The sequence below is a fragment of the Diplotaxodon limnothrissa genome, linkage group LG3, assembly GCF_057381915.1.
Source record: "Diplotaxodon limnothrissa isolate DT_005_m linkage group LG3, D_limnothrissa_male_GT1.1, whole genome shotgun sequence".
In the NCBI taxonomy this organism is placed as follows: domain Eukaryota; kingdom Metazoa; phylum Chordata; class Actinopteri; order Cichliformes; family Cichlidae; genus Diplotaxodon; species Diplotaxodon limnothrissa.
In genome coordinates, this window is record NC_140598.1 from 16984571 (window position 1) to 17006820 (window position 22250).

Below are 22250 nucleotides of genomic sequence, written 5' to 3' on the forward strand. Positions count from 1 at the left end.
ATCTTGCTGCATTTTGTATAAGTTCATACTCAAGTTTAAAACAACAACTACACTAAAGCTATTCTGTTATACCTGTATGCAAAAAAAATATTTCATAGTTCAGCAATACTGATCAATCTAATAAACTTAGACCTACACCATCCTCCCTATTCTGGTATTTTAAAGAGTACTTAGCGTAAATATTAAGCAACCTAACTAATAGGGTTCCAACTCCCAGCAACAACAAAAATAAATAAATAAAAAATAGGGAACCACCCCTCACGCTCCACCTCATGATGCTTAATCGACGTAATCAACCTTAATTTGATGCAGTGTGAAAAAAAATGCACAGAAATCAATTATTTTTCAAGAAATATTAAATAGATTCAACATCTTTCTTCAACAAAATTGCAGACTGCACAGATGGTACCTTCCCAAAGGAAAAAGTACTATAGCTTACTAGGGTATATATATTAGACTTAATAGTCACTATATACAGTAATCGACTTCTATTCCTTTTACATCAAATTAAAACTTTGGGTGTCAGATAATTATTTATTAAAAGCTCGACATTTTAAATGAGAATAAGAAAGAAAAGTCTGTCTTTGTGCCCTCTTTTCCCTGTTAATGCCCTATCGGCCCCCCTGGCTAAACTTTGCTAGATCCGCCCCTGCACAGTTACCAGCGTCAGCTACGTAGAAAAAGATCCTGGTGTAGAAAGTAATATTAAATAAATTCTAACAACAGCTTATCAAGCTTAAACGTGCTGCTGTTGTTCAGCCGCTGGTTTCCTCTTTCTGGTGCAAAGTGGGCCAAAAACAAACAAGAGAGACGGACTCGCAACAGAAAAGCCGATCAGCTGATCATTAATCAGTTTCATGATTGAAGTAGCAGCAAGAAGAGGCAGTCGCTTGTTAAGCTTAACGCAGGAATGCTTTACAAACATTCAGAGATGGACTTACACACTTGCTTTACTTCTCTCGGGGATAACTTTGTCGGAGATTAAATGCCGGGTTGCTAGCGAAGCTCCAAATGCTATCCAGACCACCGACAGGTCCCGCATGCCACAACCGCTCTATCACGTGATGCATACTGCTCCGACGTGCTAACGTTCTGAGGCGAGTTACGGCGTGTTGCAAGTTTTGCGAGGTGCTTTCGTGATATTTAATGGATCGGATTACATTTTTTATTTTTCTCCGATATCCGATCCAGTAATTTAGGTCAGTATCGGACCGATACCGATACGTAATATCGGATCGGTCCATCTCTATCAAAAAGCATCTCTAGACCCAGCAGTCTTAGCTAATTATAGGCCAATCTCCAACCTTCCTTTCATATCAAAAATCCTTGAAAGAGTAGTTGTCAAACAGCTAACAGATCATCTGCAGAGGTTTATTTGAAGAGTTTCAGTCAGGTTTCAGAGCTCATCACAGCACAGAAACAGCCTTAGTGAAGGTTACAAATGATCTTCTTATGGCCTCTGACAGTGGACTCATCTCTGTGCTTGTCCTGCTAGACCTTAGCGCAGCATTCGATACTGTTGACCATAATATCCTATTAGAGCGATTAGAACATGCTGTAGGTATTACAGGTACTGCGCTGCAGTGGTTTGTATCATATCTATCTAATAGACTCCAGTTTGTGCATGTAAATGGAGAGTCCTCTTCACACACTGAGGTTAATTATGGAGTTCCACAGGGTTCAGTGCTAGGACCCATTCTGTTTACATTATACACGCTTCACTTAGGCAGTATCATTAGAAAACATAGCATACATTTACACTGCTATGCTGATGACACCCAGCTCTATCTGTCCATGAAGCCAGATAACACACACCAATTAGTTAAACTGCAGGAATGTCTTAAAGAATAAAGACCTGGATGGCCGCTAACTTTCTGCTTCTTAATTCAGATCAAACTGAGGTTATTGTACTCGGCCCTGAAAAGCTTAGAAATATGGTATCTAACCAGATTCTTACCCTGGATGACATTACCTTGGCCTCCAGTAACGCTGTGAGGAACCTTGGAGTCATTTTTGACCAGGACATGTCCTTCAACGCACATATTAAACAAATATGTAAGACTGCGTTCTTCCATTTGTGCAACATCTCTAAAGTTAGAAATATCCTGTCTCAGAGTGACGCTGAAAAACTAGTTCATGCATTTATTACTTCCAGGCTGGACGACTGTAATTCATTATTATCAGGATGTCCAAAAAACTCGCTGAAAAGTGTGTCACCAGGGTGCAGGGGAGACATTCCCCCCCTCTGTCCCCTTCTGGCAACCTGTGCCTCAATTTTATCTCACAACTTAGACATCCACATTACTCACACTCTCATAACACACACATATATATAGGGCCTTGAGGGTGGGCACGTTAACGGCATCCAGTGGACGGTCTGTGTACTCAAACCTACCTCTGGCGGCGGTGCCCACCTCTCAATTTTAAATCCATGTAGACATTGAGGGTTCTCGGGAGGGGCCGTGCTAACACCTGCTGCTCTCTGGCAGCAGCACCATGCTCTCCCTTGTTTTAAATGCACTTTAGAGCAACACGCAGCAACACTACACATGAGCGGGAGGAGGGAGGTATGGGGTCTTCACACACCCCCGTTCTCTGCTAGCCATCGGGGCGGGGGGGCTGGGAGGAGATGTTGGCGGTCCGATTGGCCTCCCTGCTTCTGCGGAGCCTGGGACGGTCTGCTTGCCTCCACCCCGGGGGGAAGGGTAACATCTCTTGGGTCTCGGTTCTGTTTCCCCCTCTGGGGGCGAGGGTACCTGGACCTGGGGTATAGAGTATGGTTGGGGAGTGTGATTGTGTGTACATGTCCATTTATGTCAATCCTTACGTTGGGTGAGTGCTGAGTGTTTGTATATGTGTGCATGAGGGTGGGAATGCATGTTTGTGTCTGTGTGTGCCTGTATGTCTGTGTCTATATGTCAGGTCGGGTCTTAGACTCCACCTCTCTGGGAACTCCCAGGCCCTCCAAGGCCTATCTCCCCTCACCACACTCCCTGCCGGTGACTGATGCCCTCAGGGGTCGGTGCATTGGTGGTTCTTGGTGTCCGGGGCTGGGCGCTCAGGTATGTACCAGCTCACTCCCGGTGGCTACCTGGCGGGGCCTGGCGCCTGTTGCTCGGTCAGGCCTCCTTCGGGGTGCGGGGGGCCCTCGGGCCTCCGGCCTCTGGGCCTGCGGCTCGGTTCACTCTGGCACATCTGGCTGCCGGCAGAGCCGGCGGGCACGCCGGTGCAGCCCCCTCTAGCTTCTGCTCGGTGGCTACTGGGTGACGCCTCGTCTGGGGATCCTCAGCCCTTCCCATGAGGGTGGCACGGATGCCCCTCCGGTGGTCCTCCTTGGGCTCTCGCACTCTGGGGCCTCTGGATGTCTGGGGCCTGGATCTCCTCCATGCCTGCTTCATGCCCTGGGGGACGGGGCTATGGCTCGCTACATCCTCTTGCAGACCATTACATGTGGAATCCATTTGAATACAAGCGCGCTGATCCACACAGGTGTGCACACGGGTGTTCACTGCTCGTAGACTTAAATTACACCTTTCTTGGCTGCTACTTCAAAGCACATTGTGCGCTGTCTGTCCTGCGTGCTGCACAACAACATTGGATATTTAGTATTTACTGCTGTTTACACTTAGCTACATTAATGCGATGCTGTTGTGTTTAGTATGTTGCTTTGGTTTTTTTTGCTTGTTTTCTATTCTTCTCTCAACAGGTGATCCAGGAGATTTTTTCTTTCTCCCCCCTTTCTCGCTGTCCCTCTCCCCTTCTGTTTTTCTTTTCCTTCCTCTTTCTTTCTCCCTTTCCTATCCCTCACTCATGTCTGTCCCGTCTGTAACAACTGAAAATAAAATATAATAAATAATAAAAACAAAGGTCGACCAAATGGACCAATACGGCAATGCCACGATGATCCATTTGGCAAAGTAAATCCATTGGGTATCCTTGTTGGTCTTCAGACAACAATTCTGACGACTAAAGAACCAAATGGGACAGGCAAAAATAAATAAATAAATAAATAAATAAATAAATGTGTTCATCATGTTTGACTGACTGATAAATCAATGTTTCCCACTTTGTGTTTCTGATATTCTTATTTTACGTAACCTGGCCTTTCTTCCCAGTCCTTATCGTCCATCATCTTGTATGAGTCCTTTTGACTAAAGCACAAAATTTTTCCTAACAATGGTTTCTTTACAACTTTGGGCAGTTTGAACAGTCAGAAAACAAAAATAATGACCAACTGCATCTTCAGATGGGCCTGTTTGAACTAACCATATGCTGTAACCTGTCACCATAAACCTGTTGAAAATCACAGCTGAACTTATTCCAGAATAAGCAGTGTGCATCAGCAGGTACTCATGCTACCAGTGGAGCAGACCTGTGATATGAATGAAGACACTGGGCCTACATATACTGGTCTCACACACTTTGAACATGTGAGGTACATGCTTAGTGTAATGTGGACACTAAAGCTGTTGCGCCACAATATCATACTTAAGAGGATGGTTCTTCAGATACAAGGGGGGCAAATCAGTCAGAAACCCAGGGCACAAAGATGATGCAGCTCTGAACAGAAACTGTTTATTCAGGCCAGGGAGCAAGAATGAGAAACAATTCTAAAAACATAAGCGATAAAATGTTGTCAACACTCTAAAATTCCCACTGACACTAGATAAAACAATTGTAAAACTGGTAAAATACAATTGTCTGCATGCACTAAAATCTCCTGATGTAATTGTCCCACCACCCAGGACGAATGTTCATTATGGGTCCACCAGCAGGCCAGAAATTCCTCTCCAGCGCGGGGCCCACGCCAGCCTGCCAATCACACGCGTTGTCTCTTACTGTCGCTGTTCCAGCTGTCGGGACTGGGTCGCCACGTCATGCTGACTGGTCCATCTCCAGATGAGGCGCCACACCCCACCATCAGGCAACAGGTCCCTCTGTTCGACCTGGCCTTCATGTATTCCTCTTCTGGGACCTCTTCTTCTTCTTCTTTCAAGTTTAATGGCAGCTTGCATCCAAAATTGTTGCATTACTGCAATCTCCTGGCTTTAATCTTCCGTCACTCCTGAGTCCTCAGATCCTCTTAATAAAACCACCCCTTTCCCTTCACCATGACTTAACTTATCAACCACTTGTTTCTGGGACCGCTTCTTCTTCTTTTTCTCCTATGTTTTAATGGCGGTTGGCAAACAACTTTTAGGTGCATTTACCGCCACCCTCTGGAATGGAGTGTGGGTCGGAACGGTTTCGCAATCTACAGCCTCGGATACACACCTGTCGATCTTAAAAAGCCAAACACTGCCCTATAAATAACATCCCCTGCATCCCTTTGAAATATGTCCCTCACCCTTAGGTGAACATTATAACCTTGCAATTCAGATTTCAATATTTCCCTTTCTCGCTTGTACTTATCACACTCCAACACTACATGCTCAAATGTCTCCTCTTGTCCACAGAAGTCACAATTCCCTGTGTCATGTTTGCCCATCTTTTTAAGTGTGCTATTCAAGCCTGTGTGACCAAATCTTACTCTCGAGATTATATCTTCGTCTCTTCTACTTCTAAAGCTTCTTCTACATTGCCTGACTGTTTTCTGCATGCTATAATGATAACTGCCTTTCCCATCCCTGTCCCATTGTGCTTGCCACTTCTCCTTACCTTGATTATACTTTTCACCTCACTTTTACTGTATTTATAGTCAAACCTACATGACTTCCTCTTGTTGCACCTTTTGCAAACTTATCGGCCTGTTCATTATTCTGGGACCTCTTTCTTCCAGTGCTTCCTTTCAATAGGTCTTTAAACAGCTGATAGGCCACCTCTGGACACGCCCATGCCTCAGCAGGTGATCAGCTAATTGTCCCATGCCCTACCAGTCCACAGTGGATTAAAAAAATGTCAAATAACACACTAAAAACATGCAATACACACAGAATGAAACCATGCACTAAACATCTGAATAAAACCAAGATAAAGTATAAATACAAATTTCCACTGTGTGACATCTTAACATGGTAATGCTAATGTATAAAACACTGCCGTGTCATAGATGCAGTTTGAAGTGTTGAAATGAGAAAAGCCCAAGTGAACACAGAAAGTGTTGTAGCAGTGTTTTATGATAATGATAAAGCATATATGAGATGATGTGGACAGTGTTTATTATTAAAGTTGGGAAGATCACAGGTATCACAGGGCAACTGTACACATGGAGAAAGGAGTTTCTCTACAGAAGACAGGAAGGAAATAAGTGTTCAGTAGAATATGGAGTAGAGTCAGTCCTTTATTATTGATTATTTTCACTGATGATCAGTGATGTGTTTCATAATATAGACAGTGGGATGGGATTTTCCCCTCGTGCAGATGATGGTGCTGTGTGTGGAAGAGAGGAAGGAACTTAGAGTTTATTACTGCAAAGATACAGGAAGTGATTTTGAAGCTGAAGGATGGTCACATGAGTGGGGTTTTAAATTTTCATTGGATCAGACCAAGGCTGTGTTTTTACAGGGAAAAGAATAAAACTAAACTAAAGTTATATAATCAAGAGTGAAGCAATTAAAATAATGTCTTGGGGTCTGGTTTGATGAGGACTAGTCCTTTCCTTTTTTCCTCTTCCAGTCTGTTTGCCTCTCAGAGCCACTGTGAGGCTGATTTTATGCTCACCATGTTGCTGGTGGCCCATGGGTCGGTCGTGCACTTCTTAACTCTTGTATCTTTGTGCGTCCTGTCATATTCTCCTATGTTGTAGGATGCTAACCGTGTGTATACATGACTACATGTGTGTCATAATGGTGCAGCAGGTATATTTACAGATTCAGGTTTCAGCCTCTGCCTTTGACTCAAAGGTGATAAAGTGTGAAGGATAAATGTTTACTCGTCATCTTAGGTTTCTTCTTTTAAACACTCAGACTGTGTCCAACCATGGACCTGATCACTGATCTATGTACAGAGTCATAAAGCTGATGTTTGCAGTGTGAAAACTTCTTTAACATTTGTCAGCCTCATCAGCTTCCTCTCTATCAGCCCTGCAGTATTTTTAGCCTCCCATCTCCCCTCTGCATCACTTCTTCTTTGTGTGGTTTCCTGCTGATCTGAGGACAGCTGTCCTTATTTTAACTGTGAGTTTCGGTTCTGTGGGCTCTCCTGGTTCCTCTTCAGATTGTGACAGATGTCAGGGATTAAACACGATTATATTTAACATGGGCAGCACAGTGGCACGGTGGTTAGCACTGTTGCCGCACAGCAAGAAGGTCCCTATTTCAATCCCACCATCAGGCCGGGGTCTTTCTGTGTGGAGTTTGCATGTTCTCCCCGTGTGTGCGTGGGTTCTCTCCGGGTACTCCGGCTTCCTCCCACCGTCCAGCTTGTTGGGATAGGTTAATTGGATAATCCAAATTGCCCATAGGTTTGAATGTGAGTGTGAATGGTTGTCTGTCCCTGTGTGTTGGCCCTGCGACAGACTGGCGACCTGTCCAGGGTGTACCCCGCCTCTCGCCCTATGACAGCTGGGATAGGCTCCAGCGCCCCCCGCGACCCTGAAAAGGAGAAGTGGAAGCGACTGGATGAATGGATGGATTTAACATCAAGGGAATCATAGCTGATTTCATCACATGTTTACACAGGTCTTTAAAACACTCCTGTTGGATCCACAACAGGATCCACTGTTGAGGTCACTAACAAACATATCTGTGGTTCCTCCACACTGACCCGATTGTCGCATCAGTCACATGTCAGAGTAAAGGCCCCGTCTCTCAGTCCTGTGGCTCCATCTAGCTGTTTATAATATTCACAATCATTTCAGTTTGTGGTCAGTACAAAGTGAATGTTTCTCTTATAAACAGCCCACACTCCCAGGTTTCCTGTGTGTTTTAACTCCATCTCCCTGGATCTTTGACTCTTCTGTGAGCCCTGACTTTAAAGTTGAAAAGATCTTCACAGACTTGAATGTCCTAAATCTGTAAAAATTTCCAGCTCACAGGGACAGCAGCCTAAAAGTTCAGCTCACCGATGCTGCTGAGCTCTGAATGTGACTGACACTCTTTAATAAACCATCCCTCTGCAGATGTTCATACAGCTGTTTTACTGCTACTCTGGAGCGTTTCAGTGGGAACTCACCTGGAGGGTCTTCACACAGGTTTCTTAGGAGGACAAAGCTACGCGCACAAACAGCAGGATAGAAAAATCCCAGTCTGTCCAACTAATCAGAGGGCTCCTTACATCACACAGTGTGGTTTATTTACATAATCAGAGCTAATCTGATAGCTAATCCAGGAGCTAATCCAATTGTTAACCCAAAGGTAATCTCGTTGCTAATATAATGTGTATGTGCTAATCAGTGAGCAAACAGGAAAGACAAAAGTAGTGAGGAATGAATGAGGAATTTAAATGTCAGACACAAAGGTTTTTTAAAAATATTCATTTATTTCTTTGTTCTTAATTGTGTTTAAAAAATTCATGAAAATCATTTTTTTGATTTCCATCCATCTGTCTTCTTCCACTTATCCAGGGCCAGGTCACGGGGCCAGCTGAGAGATTAAATCTGTATCTGTATAATCTGCATTATACTTGATGACAAGATGGCGCCGGTGTGTGTGGCTGCTCGTCTGTCGTTGTCAAGCTTGTTCATGTTTATATTATTTCTAATTTGTGTGATCAACAAAAAAAAGTCTCTGCTGGGGCATCATCACCAGACACTACTGGACCTCCAACCTGAAAATATTGTGTCCTTTGGAGCTGGTGGGCAGCAACCCTGCCCCCAGTTGTATCTCGGGTTACCTGTACCGGGTTTCCACGCTACCTTCCCGGCAAAGGCGTCACAGTCGCCTGGGTAAACAAAGCGGTGGGCTGGTGAAGCTAAAGGTTTATCTAAGGAATTACTAAGGAATTGTGTTAATTGGATTACTTCCAGGATTTTTTGTGTCTCGGCGTTTCCTGGATCCTATTGATGCCTTCTTGGTGCCTGTGGTCGGCGTTGATGATGCTCCTCGGCCTCGCTGCCCATGCCCTCCCAGGCTAAACCTCCGCCGTCAACATGATCGAAACCTGAGGTCGCTGCGTTGGTTTTCTCGACTTGCTGAAACTGGTGCTCCGGCTCCAGCTCCTGCCAGGATTGGCCTGGTGAACGCCAGACCACTTTTAATCAAAACTTTTATTCTTTGGGACTTCTTCAGTTCCCGTGATCTGGATTTTCTGTGTGCGACTGAGACGTGACTGAGTGTTGGTGAGTCCAAGACTCTATCTGAACTTTTACCTGTGGATTGTTGCTCTTTTAACTCGCCATGGACGTCAGGCAGAGGTGGAGGCACAGCGACTGTTTACAATCCGTCATACAGTCCATGCCTGGCCCTACACATGAGCACAGACAAACACTGGATCTTGTTCTGTCATACGGTCTGCCTGTCACTAACTTGGAGATTTGTGACTGTGGACTCTCAGATCCTATGGCTGTGTTATTCAACGTTGGTTTTAAACATAATGCAGTTAAATCTCGCGCTTCTGCTCGGCGCTGTCGGGTTATTAACCCCTCCACTGTCGTGCAGTTTTCTGCTGCTTTTAATCAGCTCGGTGGCCGTTCTGACTTAGTCTCCTCTGACACAGAAGAGCTTAATTCCTGGTTTTATTCTTGCTGTCAAACCGTCTTGGACTCTGTGGCTCCTTTAAAAACCAGGCAGCCCAAGGCCAAACCTGAGCCTTGTGTGAATGAGAGCAGTCGTGCTGTTAAGAGGGAATGTCATCGAGCAGAACGGAGATGGAAAAAGGATAAACTGCATGTCAAATTCTCAAAGATTGCTGGCATCGCTACCAGAACACCGTTAAAGAGGATAAAAGGGAATATTTTGCAAATATTATTTCTTCCAACTGTCCTAACCCACGTGTGTTATTTAGGACCATTGACACTGTTCTTAATACTCCATTGAATGTCTGTTTGGAAGTTTCTCCTGAGATTTGCAATCATTTTCTGGACTTTTTTATTGAAAAGGTTGTCTCCACCAGGGCTCTCATCACAGCTCCTGACTCTGACCCCTCTGCCTCTGTCCTTTGCACTGCTGTTTTTAATTCTTTAAAGAAATTTTTTCTTGTATAGGACAGTATGTGCTTGACATTATTAACAGTAGTCTGTCTTCTGGTGTGGTTCTTGCAAATTTCAAACATGCAGTAGTACAGCCACTGCTTCAGAAACCTGGCTGCCTTAACTTTCCAAGGTTTTAGAGAAAATTGTTTTTAGTCAACTGAAAGGTTTTCTACATGATAATGGCATCCTTGAGGTTTTTCAATCAGGTTTTAAAACCCTTCACAGCACAGAATCTGCATTATTAAGGGTTTTTAATGTCATCCTTCTGGGATGTGATTCTGGCAACCATGCTGTTCTTGTCTTGCTTGACCTAATTGCTGCCTTTGACACAGCAGACGTACAATATTATAATTTCTCGATTAAATGATGTAGTGGGTATTGGTGGCACTGCACTCAATTGGTTTAAGTCATATTTGTCAGATAGAACTTTCTCTGTCAGCCTTCTCATTTCCGAATCATCTTCTGCTTCTCTGTCATGCGGCGTCCCACAGGGCTCAATTTTAGGGCCACTGCTCTTTTTACTGTATTTATTGTCTCAGGGTCCTTAAAAGTCCTTAAAAGGCATGGGATCTCATTTCATTGTTATGCCGATGACTGCCAAATTTATTTGCCACTAAAGCAGAAGGATGGCATCTCCATAAAACCTCTCTCTTTTTTTTTTTTCTTTTTTTTTTGTCCCGTTTGGATCTTTAGCCATCAGAATTGTTGTCTTAAGGCCAAGAAAGATGCCAACCGGATTTATTTTACCAAGTGGATCATCATGGCCTTGCCATATTGGTCCATTTGATTGACCTTTATTATAATTATGAATTTATTTTATTTTCAGTTGCTACAAACGGGACAGACATGACTGTGGGATAGGACAGGGGGAAAGAATGAAAGAAAAAGAGGGAGAGAAAGAAAAACAAAGGGGAGAAGAGACGGTGAGAAGGGGGGGAAGAAAAAACAAATAAACAAAACACCTGGATCACCTGTATGGAGAAAAAAAACAGAAGAGAAAGCAAACACCTGTGTGGATCAGCATGCTTGTATTCCAAAGGTTTCTCCATGTAACGATCTGCTAGGGAGTGTGGGGAGCCACAGCCCCGTCCACCAGGGTATGAAGCAGGTATGGAGGAGATCCAGGCCCCAGATATCCAGAGGCCCCAGAATACAAGGACCCGAGGAGGACCACCAAAGGGGGGGAAACCGTGCCACCCTCCTGGGAAGAGCTGAGTAGAGGTCCCCCCGCAGCTACGGAGCAGAGGCCAGAGGGGGTTGCAGTGGCGTGCCCGCGGGCTCTGCCGGCAGCCAGCTGTGCCAGAGAGGACTGAGCTTCAGGCCCAGAGGCCAGAGGCCTGAGGGCATCCCACCCCCCGGAAGGAGCCCAGCCGGGCCACAGGCGCCCGACCCCGCCAAGGAGTGAGCCGGTATATACATGAGCGGCCAGCCCCAGACGACAAGGACCACCAACACACCAACGTCTGAGGGCATCAGCCACCGGCAGGAAGTGTGGTGAGGGGAGATAGGCCTCCGTACTTTAGAGGGCCTGAGATGTACCCAGAGAGGTTGAGTCTAAGACCCAACCTGACATATAGACACAGACGAACAGGCACACGCGGACACAAACGTGCATTCCCACCCCATATGCACCACCAAATACTCGGCACTCACCCAACGTGTAGACAGACACAAATAGACACTGCACAGACAGTCGCACTCCCCAAACATACTCTATATCCTAGGTCCAGGTACCCCCGCCCTCAGAGGGGCAAGCCGCACCTAGACCCAGGACATGTAACCCTTCTCTCTGGGGTGGAGGCAAGCAGACCACCTCCTTATCTGCAGTAGCGGGGAGGCCCCGCATCCCAGACCCCAGTCTGACGGCCAGCACCTCCTCCCAGCCCCCCAGCCCTGACGGCCAACAGAACCGGGGTGAGTGAAGACCTCAAACCTCCCTACGCCCGCTCATATGTGGTGTTGCTGTGTGCTGTTCTAAAGTGCATTTAAAATCAGGAGAGCATGGTACTAGCTTCCTCTCAGAGAGCAGCACGGCTCCTCCCGAAAACCCTTAGTGTCTATATGAATTTAAAATTGAGGGTAGGGCACCAGCGCCACAGGGGGGTTGGAGTACACCGACCATCCTCTGGATGCTGTAAAACGTGCCCACCCCCAAGGCCCTATATGTATGTGTTATGTGAGAGTGTGAGTAATGTGGATGTCTAGGTTGCAGAATAAAATTGAGGCACAGGCGGCCAGAAGGGGACAGAGGGGGAGTGCCTCCCCTGCACCCTGGTGACATACCTGCACCCCAAGCCCTGCGTGTGTGGGTGGGTGTGGTAGAGCGGGAATAGGGAGGCAGCTGAGGATGGGGAGGGAAGAAAGGGAGGGGCAAGAGCCCCCCCCCCCCCCCCCCCCCTGGGGGTGCCTACCGCTGACCCCAGTAGGCACCCCCACACTCTGGAACCCACCAGGGCAAGGGGGCCCAGGCCCATCCGGACCGGGACCCGCAGCAGCAGCACCGCCCAGCCCCACAGAGTCCGGGGCAGCCCACCCGACTCCACCCCAGAGAAAACTATACCCACCCCATCATCCAATCATCTCCCAGACTACACAAGACAATAGACACCCAGGTTGAGTTCATTCTCCACCTCTCCTATATCTCTTCCCCCACCTGCAGAGTGAGCTCCTGCAGTGAGGAGACCACCTGCAAAGATATAACAACCTCCCCACCAGTTAGAGAGCCCCCTAGTAGGGCCGATGCACCAGAGGTCCCCTGCACTGGGGCTGAGCCCCCCTGCACCCACCCACCCACTGCTCCGGCGACACAACAGCCAGGACCCCAGACCGGGGAAAGGAGCACCCCCAGACCCCCAAGCCTCCACGCCCGTCCCGGACCCTCCCAGGGGCAGCCAGGCTACCAGGCCAGTAACCAACGTCCGCCAGCACAGACCCTCCCCCATCTCTGCTGTACGCAGCCACAAGGAAAACACCATCTAAGAGCCCCAGAGCTCCTAACCAGGTCCATAAACCTCTCTTGACATGTCTAGATGACAAGCTTAGTTGGCTCTAAACTTTTAAAATTTTAATGAAAAGAAAACAGAAGTGTTGGTGTTTGGACCCAGTGGTACCTGTGAGTCCTCCTTTGTTGATTTGGGATCCCTGGAAGTTTATTTTAAACCTGTTGTTACAGGTTGGTTTTAAGTTGGACAGTGATTTTAAATTGGACAACCATATCAGAGCAGCGGTGAAGTCCAGTTTTTATCATTTAAGGCGAGAGTGAAATCTTTTCTTTCGAGGCAGCACCTTGAAACAGTGATCCATGCTTTTATTTCTTCCCACCTGGACTACTGTAACTCACTTTATGTGGGGGTTAGTCAGTCGTTAGTCTCACAACTGCAGCTGGTTCAAAATGCTGCTGCATGACTCCTAACAGCAACTTGTAACAGAGAGCATATAACCCCCGTGCTAGCCTCTCTGCACTGGCTGCCTGTGTCTTTTAGAGTTCATTTTAAAATTCTTATCTTTGTTTTTAAACGTTTTCACAATCTTGCCCCGCCTTACCTCTCTGAGCTTCTTCACCCCCACACACCCTGTCGGTGTCTCAGGTCAGCTGACCAGCTGCTCCTGGAAGTACCGAGATCCAGGAGGAAGCTCAGAGGGGGCGGGGCCTTCTCTATCGTGGCTCCTAAATTATGGAATAATTTGCCCATGCACGTTAGAGAGGCCCTTTCACTGTTCACTTTTAAATCACGTCTTAAAACCCACTTTTATTTTTTGGCTTTTAACCTCACTGAACCTTAGTTTCTCTTGTAGCTTAAGTTTAAATTTCAAAACTTACATTAACTACTGATTTTATCTACTGTTCTGATTTTATCTGTTTTGATTTTATATACTGTTTTGTTTGTTTGTTTGTTTGTTTGTTTGTTTGTTAAGTGGGTTTAGAGCTCTGGGTAGCTCCCCAGCTGGGTCTAGACTGGGTCTAGAGAGTATTTTAAATTCAGGGAATTTAAAATAGAAAGTAGCTCGTCCACAGAAGGACTGGTAGCTCCCCTTATGATAAGGGTTCAGATCGCGCGAACAGGTGTGAATGTGAATGTGTGTGTTTAGTTAGTTTGTTTGTTTGCTTGTTTTAATCAATTTTAAATCCTGCTTTTTATTTGTTTTTGTTTCTAATGTCTCTGTAAAGCACTTTGAATCACCTTGTTGTTGAATTGTGCTATACAAATAAACTTGCCTTGCCTTGCCTTGTAATTAAATTAGTTATTTAATTAATGATTTTACTTTTTCTTTTGTTTGGCTTTTATTTATATCTTATGTAATTTTATTATATGGTTCCAATGTACAGCACTTTGTGTCAGCTGTGGTTGTTTTAAAGAGCTTTATAAATAAAGTTGATGATGATGTCATGGTCTGAGTGTGTGGCTGTAAAATTCCATTGAAGGTCTGGACCTCCCTGGTTTCCACCCATGGGCAGGGCCTACAGCCTCCCTCACCTGAAGCTGATTGAGGCAGTCAGGTTGGAGATTTAAGCTGCTTGCTGACACTGCTTCCTCGCCAGTTCGTCAACTACCCTATTTACTCCAGGAAAACTCCATCACATTGAACCACTCATCTTGGAAATCTGGTTAACCCGCCAGCTCTCAGAATCATCTCCTTACCTCACCTGCCTGCCCTCACACCACCTCGGGACCTTCACCCCTCAGGACAGCTGCCACACACCACCTAACCTACCTGGACCGCACCACCTCTCCCTCAACGCTTCCATCTCCCACCTGCACAGTAAGACGAAGATTTTCATAGCTTCCACTCTCTCCAGAACTCCTCATTAGCTACCGCTCTAACACTGCTCTCCTCTCTTCCAGTACTTACCTAATCACCAGCAGCTGCCGTTGCTTTCTTGGACCTGTCCCCATGCTTATCCCTCTCCCCTGGCCAAGACCCTCACGCCCATATATCAAGCCTTAAATCAAGTACTAACGTGAACGTCATTTTGGTGTTAGTCAATAAACCTTTGTTAAACCCTTTACTCTGCCTCCGCCTTGGGTTTCCTGCACGTGGGTTTGAATTTTGGTGCTCGACCTCCGACCGTTTTGTGACAGATGATGTATCCGTGATCTTGTTCTTCTGGTCACTACCCACAGCTCATGACCATAGGTGAGGGTAGGGACGTAGATCGACCGGTAAATTGAGACCTTTGCTTTTTCAATCGTTGTACTCGGACGGTTTAACTACCTAAGTGTTTGCCTCAAGTATTACCTGATTGTAAACCTTCTTTTTTCAGCCATCTGGATTTACTATCTCTGATAAAGGTTTATTTTGTGTTTTATTAAATACTGTTGTGGAGTCTGCATTTTGGGTCCAGATTTTGCACAGCAACTACAATTTATATATTCTCAGCCTTGAGAAAATGTCTGCTCCAGCAGACTGTCTGGTTTTAGAGGCAACAATACAATTTAATTCAGTTGCATTTATACAGCAGCAAATCGCAACAACAGTCAAAGCAGACCCTACAATAATCTAAAAGTTTGAACATCTAAGTAGCACTGTCACTCAGCTCTGCGCTGTTTCCTTCCTCAGTAATCATCTATTTTTGTTGTGGCCTCTTTTCTTTTGTTCCTGTTTTCATCTTCTTACCACTGCAAATCATTTTTTCATGTGACATTCATAACTGAGCCTCCTGCTTAGTTCAGAGTCACTCGGGTAAAACAGCAACTTCTGTCACAGATCAGGGTGACTTATTAGACTCCTCAGATATTGATTTAATCATTTATTTATTTTGCATTTTTTTTTAATTAAAATGATAAGTGACAATTTTGTGCCAGCTGGTGTTTTCTTTTTATATTTAATGGACAAAGACATTTGGAGGTGTGTCATAAATGATTTCTCTGTATGTGAAACATGAGAGAAACTGTGTTTTTAAAAAAACATTTCCTCAGCAGACATAGTCTCCACTGTAGTACGGAGAATATCCTGCTGATCACATGTACAGATCCCACATTAGGGACTCCACACACAGTGTCCATAAAGCTTTAACTAACCCTCTGTCATGGCGGGGTAACAGTGGGATGGACCCACAAACAGACACTAGAGAGAGCAGCTGAAGTTTTAAACACAAAGCCAGCCTTTTATTGTGGCTGATAACACAAAGCGAACGGGAACAAAACTAAATTAAAGCCTAAACTGGAATGACTGACTATTAAACAGTGACATGAACACAACTCTGCACAGGTGTGTGTGAGAAAAACTCTGAAGATCATGAACATGAATATAAGCTGAGCATCGTGAAAGGCTTAATCCTGACGTGACGTGGTAGGAGGAGGACAGACGAGCTGAACAAAACAGAGGACGTAAATAAAGGGGAAGTGGAAACAGCTGACACAAATGGACATGACGACATCACAGGAGAAGAGTAAAACTCAACACACAGAACAAAGAAACACATCATAGTCGCAGATGTGCCCCATCAGAGTGGTGTCGTCTGCAGATTTGATGATGATGTTGATGATGCATGAGGTGCAGTCACTGGTGTCGATGGTTTTTAGGTCTAGTTTCACTGCAAGTAATTGTACATGTAACATGCAACATGTAATGTGTAACTTTGCATGTGACAATAAAGATTGACTTTACCACAGGGGTGTGTGCTGAGTCCTCTCCCTCCCGACCACACATACATAGCACAAACATTCACATAGTGAAGACAGGTCGGAGAGAGGTGGACTGGTAGGAAAAACAAAGGAAATTACCCACATCAGGTACAAGAGGAGAAAAAAACAGAACTCAAACTGAGCTCCTATGGGAGGCAGTTTATTGCTCTGAACACCAGTGAACCTGCTGTTCTTGGAGGCTAAATGTGTGGGGCTGTGCTCAGAGGAGGCTGTGGGCAGTGTGCATGGTGGGGATGTCTGCAGTTCTCCTGAAGCGGGAAGTTCCTCTGCTAATGATATGTCCATGTTATCTGTATTGTCCCATTGCCTTTGTAGTTGATGTGTTTCAGGCCCTCCCATACCTTCCTGGAGTCGTCATCAGAGAGGAGATCTGATAGCTTGTTTGAATAGTCCAGTTTTGCTGCTCTGATGCCTTTTTTAAGGTCTGCTCTTGCTCTGCTGTACATGTGCGGGTCCCCAGATTTGTATGTACAGGGTGGGCCATTTCTATGGATACACCGTAATAACATGGGAATGGTTGGTGATATTAAAGTCCTGTTTGTGGCACATTAGTATATGTGAGGGGGCAAACTCCTCAAGATGGGTGGTGACCAGAGATGGGCAGTAACGCGTTACTTGTAACGCGTTACTGCCCATCTCAAGTAACGCGTTACTGTAATCTGATTACTTTTTTCAAGTAACGAGTAAAGTAAGGGATTACTATTGCAAAATCGGTAATTAGATTACCGTTACTTTCCCGTAGGAACGCTGCGTTACTGTGTTACTAAAACCATGATTTTTTGCGAGAATGTCTCACGACAGTGACGTAAGCGAGTGCGACGTTCGTGACAACAGCTGTGTGCAGATCAACAGTGGATCATATATGGAGTGCAGAGAGAGTATGAGCGTGCAGCGTTTAAAGCGTGGAAGTACTGACCTTACTTTGAGTTTGATTCCATAAAAAGTGACAAAAACATTATTGTCCGCTGTGCGTGGGAAGAAAACTTCTTTTTACAGCGAAAAAACCCCTAAACTTCCAACAAGCACCGAGTAGCTACGACGTAATGGGAAACTCACAGAGAAACTCGCGGATTCTTCAACTGACCGCGGCACACCTGCACCAGGGTAAACCTCCGCCTACCTCAGTCCTGCTTTACAGGTGAAAATAGAGCAACAGGACCGCTGAGTCTTTGCCTTTATTTATTTTCTGCTGTGTTTTACTTGCATCTATTTGAAAGACTGAGTGTAAACAGAAAAAATATTTTATTTTATGTGCTGGAATGTGCAGAAAATAGGTTTAAATGTTAAACTAATTTCTTCCAGTCAGAGAATGTTGCATATAATTAAATTTTTGCTTGATGCATAAAGTTAAAAGATTAAAACTGATAAAACAAGTTTTAAAAAGAGACTTTTCCTTTTGATTACATTTTGTATGATGGATTATGCAGAAAAAGTAGAATTGGGCTAAAAGATCTATCGCTTTATCACCTATTCAGGTTGTAAATCGTGTTTTTAAAAAGTAACTAAGTAACTAAGTAATTAATTACTTTTGAAAATAAGTAATCAGTAAAGTAACGGGATTACTTTTTTGGGGAAGTAATCAGTAATTAGTTACTGATTACTTTTTTCAAGTAACTTGACCAACACTGGTGGTGACCATGGTGGCCATTTAGAAGTCGGCCATTTTGGATACAGCTTTTGTTTTTTCAATAGGAAGAGGGCCATGCGACACCAAACTTATTGGTAATGTCACAAGAACAACAATGGTGTGCTTGATTTCAACGTAACTTTATTCTTTCATGAGTTATTTACAAGTTTCTGACCACTTATAAAATGTGTTCAATGTGCTGCCCATTGTGTTGGATTGTCAATGCAACCCTCTTCTCCCACTCTTCACACACTGATAGCAACACCGCAGGAGAAATGCCAGCACAGGCATCCAGTATCCGTAGTTTCAGGTGCTGCACATCTCGTATCTTCACACCATAGACAATTGCCTTCAGATGACCCCAAAGATAAAAGTCTAAGGGGGTCAGATCGGGAGACCTTGGGGGCCATTCAACTGGTCCACAACAACCAATCCACTTTCTAGGAAACTGATCATCTAGGAATGCTCGGACCTGGCACCCATAATGTGGTGGTGCACCGTCTTGCTGCAAAACCTCAGGGAACGTGCCAGCTTCAGTGCATAAAGAGGGAAACACATCATCATGTAGCAATTTCAAATATCCAGTGGCCTTGAGGTTTCCACTGATGAGGAATGGACCCACTATTGTTGTACCCCATATACCACACCAAACCATCACTTTTGTTGTTCCAACAGTCTTGGAGGGATCCATCCAATGTGGGTTAGTGTCAGACCAATAGCGGTGGTTTTGTTTGTTAACACCATTCACATAAAAGTTTGCCTCATCACTGAACAAAATCTTCTGCGTGAACTGAGGGTCCTGTTCCAGTTTTTGTTTTGCCCATTCTGCAAATTCTGTGCGCCGATCTGGGTCATCCTCGTTGAGATGCTGCAGTAGCTGGAGTTTGTAACGGTGCCATTTGTGAGTAGCTAATATCCGCCGAAGGGATGTTCGACTAATGCCACTCTCCACTCTCTCTGCGGCGAGTGCTACGCTGTGGGCTCTTGCTGAATGAAGCTGGGACAGCCACTGATGTTTCTTCATTAGTGACAGTTTTCTTGCATCCACATTTTGGCAAATCCAACAGTGAACCAGTTTCACGAAACTTAGCAAGCAGTTTGCTAACTGTAGCATGGGAGATGGGTGGACTCGTAGGGTGTTGCATTGAAATCTGCTGCAATGACCCAGTTACTGCGTTCACCAGATATCAACACAATTTCGATCCGCTCTTCACATGTTAACCTCTTCGACATGTCAATGGCTGTGAACAAAGAGAAACTTGTAAATAACTCATGAAAGAATAAAGTTATGTTGAAACCAAGCACACCATTGTTTTTCTTGTGACATTACCAATAAGTGTGATGTGTCACATGGCCCTCTTCCTATTGAAAAAACAAAAGTTGTATCCAAGATGGCCGACTTCTATATGGCCACCATGGTCACCGCCCATCTTGAGGAGTTTGCCCCCTCACATATACTAATGTGCCACAAACAGGACTTTAATATCACCAACCATTCCCATGTTATTACGCTGTATCCATATAAATGGCCCACCGTGTAGAGTTGTGTGCCTTTGACATGCCTGAAGCTTACTTGTCATCCAGGGTTTACGGTTTGTCGCACACGCTTTTCCGTGGTGACAGTGTCCATGCAGTATTTGATGTAACCCAGCACTGCGGTTGTGTGAGTCTCTAGGTCATCCTGTTCAGATACACTCTGTGCGCAAAACAGCCCTGCAGCTGAGCTTCCTCAGAAAAGGTGTTAATGGTTCTGATGGTGGGCTTTGTCCTTTTCCTGAGTGGTGTGTATGCTGGGACAATGATGAACTTTAGCTTGGTACATGATAACTACAGGCTGCGGCGCAGTAAAGTAAGCCCCGCCCTCACCAACCACACAGTGTGGCCACATGGAGCTCAGCCAGTCAAACACTTCATGTGTTAAACTTGTTAAAGGGGAAGTGATGAAGCTGAAGGCGTCTCTCTGCTCAGACTGATGTTCAGTCGTCATCCAGACACCATGAAGACTCCGTGTGTCTCTCTGCTCCTCGGTGAGTCAAACTCAGAGCTGCTGCTCATTTATTCATCAGCATTAAACTGAAGGGAGCCTCTGCTACACACAGCCGGGAATGTGGGGAACTGTGATGCAGGACAGAGACACAGACACTAAATCCACACTGTGAAATCTCATCAGCTCCCAGAACTAAAAAACACTAATAAAACTTGTTGCCTCAAAAAAACAGAGTAAAGCTTAAGACGACTATATTAGGACAACTTATTCATTAAGTGTAGAGTTCTAAGAATAACTTGATGATTCTGACTGTGTAACACTGATTGTTCACCCACTGACAAACATGAAGTTCTGCTACATCAAAAAACAACTTGTAGTAACTTATATTAATATAACACTGTATGCAAATGTGAACTAAAGAGAATAATTAACAACACTTCTTGTAATGGTGTTTAAATCAGCCCAACTTTTATTTTGAAATGTAAAACAATATATCAGCCAACATCCTGGACACTGTTCTGCTGAACAACAACAGTTATGCTGTCATCACTGTTATAATGTTACAATGAAACGTCTCAGATTTAATTTTTCTTATTATTAGTTTATTATTATTAGTTTAGGCTTTCCACAACTTTATTTGTAGTTACATTACTTCTATAATCAAAATAAAATGTAGATCAAACAACACATTTGTTTTACATTCAAACACAGGAGCTGGAATGTTGTAATGTTTTAAGGATGCTTGTTTCCAGTCCAGGCATCACTGCCTGAATGACTGTCATGGATCCAGGTGATCAGAATGTAAGTGCAGCAGAAAGTCTTAACTTCCCTTCAGTACAGTGGCAGTGGATGTGGGTTGGAGATGCACTGACCTTCGACCTGCAGGTCACTGACCAACCATCTGTGACGGAGGACTCATCTCTCCTGGTGTCCTGCAAGCAAACAATCAGATTCTTTAGAACAACAACTTATTTGCTTTCTTAAAACATGTTTTCCAGCATTTGCTATGGAACAGACCTCAGTTTAGACTCAATCTCAGGCTCCCTCCCCACCAGAGAGGTGACATTCACTGATAGCTCTGACCACCAGCTGACACACAATAATGTCATGAAAGCATATTTTTAAAAGGGCTCTGCAAACATGGGCAATAACTTATTCTGGTGATCTGCAGAATAATTTGGGCACAAAACAAATGTCACTGTTCAAAAAGTTGCAGACTTCACTATATACAGTGCAGACAGTGTGGACCCTCTAAACTAAGTCTTTAGGATATGATCTTTGAATGAATGCAGACCAAACTGTCGTTGTATTTACTTACACAGCACGTCTTGTAGGATTAACTGGAGTCATCAGCAACAGCACAGAGCAGTCACATCTCAGGTCTAATAACAGAAGACAGGAAACTAAAGCACAAAGGAAACAGCAAGTAAAGCAGTTTGATGTAAAGTATGATTAAAGTTCAGCCTGATTAATATAAATGTGACAGCTACTAACATATTGTGGGAAGTAAACTGTAACCAAAATACTTCCCACTCAGCTGATGTCTTTCTGTCCAACAGCTGCTCTTCTAGACTTGTAAGAGTTTGATGTGATGTGAAAAGCTGCCACAAAGAATTAAAATAAATACAGAGGTTAAGAAGATGCAGTTCATATGTTGTAAAAGTGGGTTGAAAACAAGCCCCGCCCCTAACAGCTGGGCTCTTATCTGGTATCTGCTCACGTTTCTATTTCAAACAATCAACAGAAAACTTCACTGAGAGATTTTATATAATGTTTTTAAAGCTGTGGGTTAATTTTTAAGTAACATGAGCCCAGAGGCAGCAGCAACGCTAGGCTAACACTAGCTAGCTAGCAAGTTCATAAACCTGGTGCTAAACTGAGAGAAGGCACAAAACCAGTTTGAATAAGAGTAAAGATTTA

General features: G+C 44.5%; 2 protein-coding genes across 2 annotated transcripts in view; one reads left to right on the plus strand and one right to left on the minus strand.

Annotated features, from left to right (window-relative positions):
• Positions 1-22250, minus strand: part of LOC146634701 (NACHT, LRR and PYD domains-containing protein 3-like) — a 319954-nt gene that overhangs the window by 257753 nt on the left and 39951 nt on the right. Inside the window, exons 8-9 of the mRNA XM_085349942.1 lie at positions 8815-8850; positions 5418-5424 (exon numbers count right to left, since the gene is read on the minus strand). Of these exons, the coding sequence (XP_085206068.1) occupies positions 5418-5424; positions 8815-8850 (43 nt within the window). The remainder of the gene's footprint in view (positions 1-5417; positions 5425-8814; positions 8851-22250) is intronic.
• The window catches only part of LOC146634707 (uncharacterized), a 9208-nt gene continuing 7240 nt past the window's right edge, over positions 20283-22250 (plus strand). Inside the window, exon 1 of the mRNA XM_085349793.1 lies at positions 20283-20370. Coding sequence (XP_085205919.1) covers positions 20316-20370 — 55 coding nt within the window. The 5' untranslated portion in view covers positions 20283-20315. The remainder of the gene's footprint in view (positions 20371-22250) is intronic.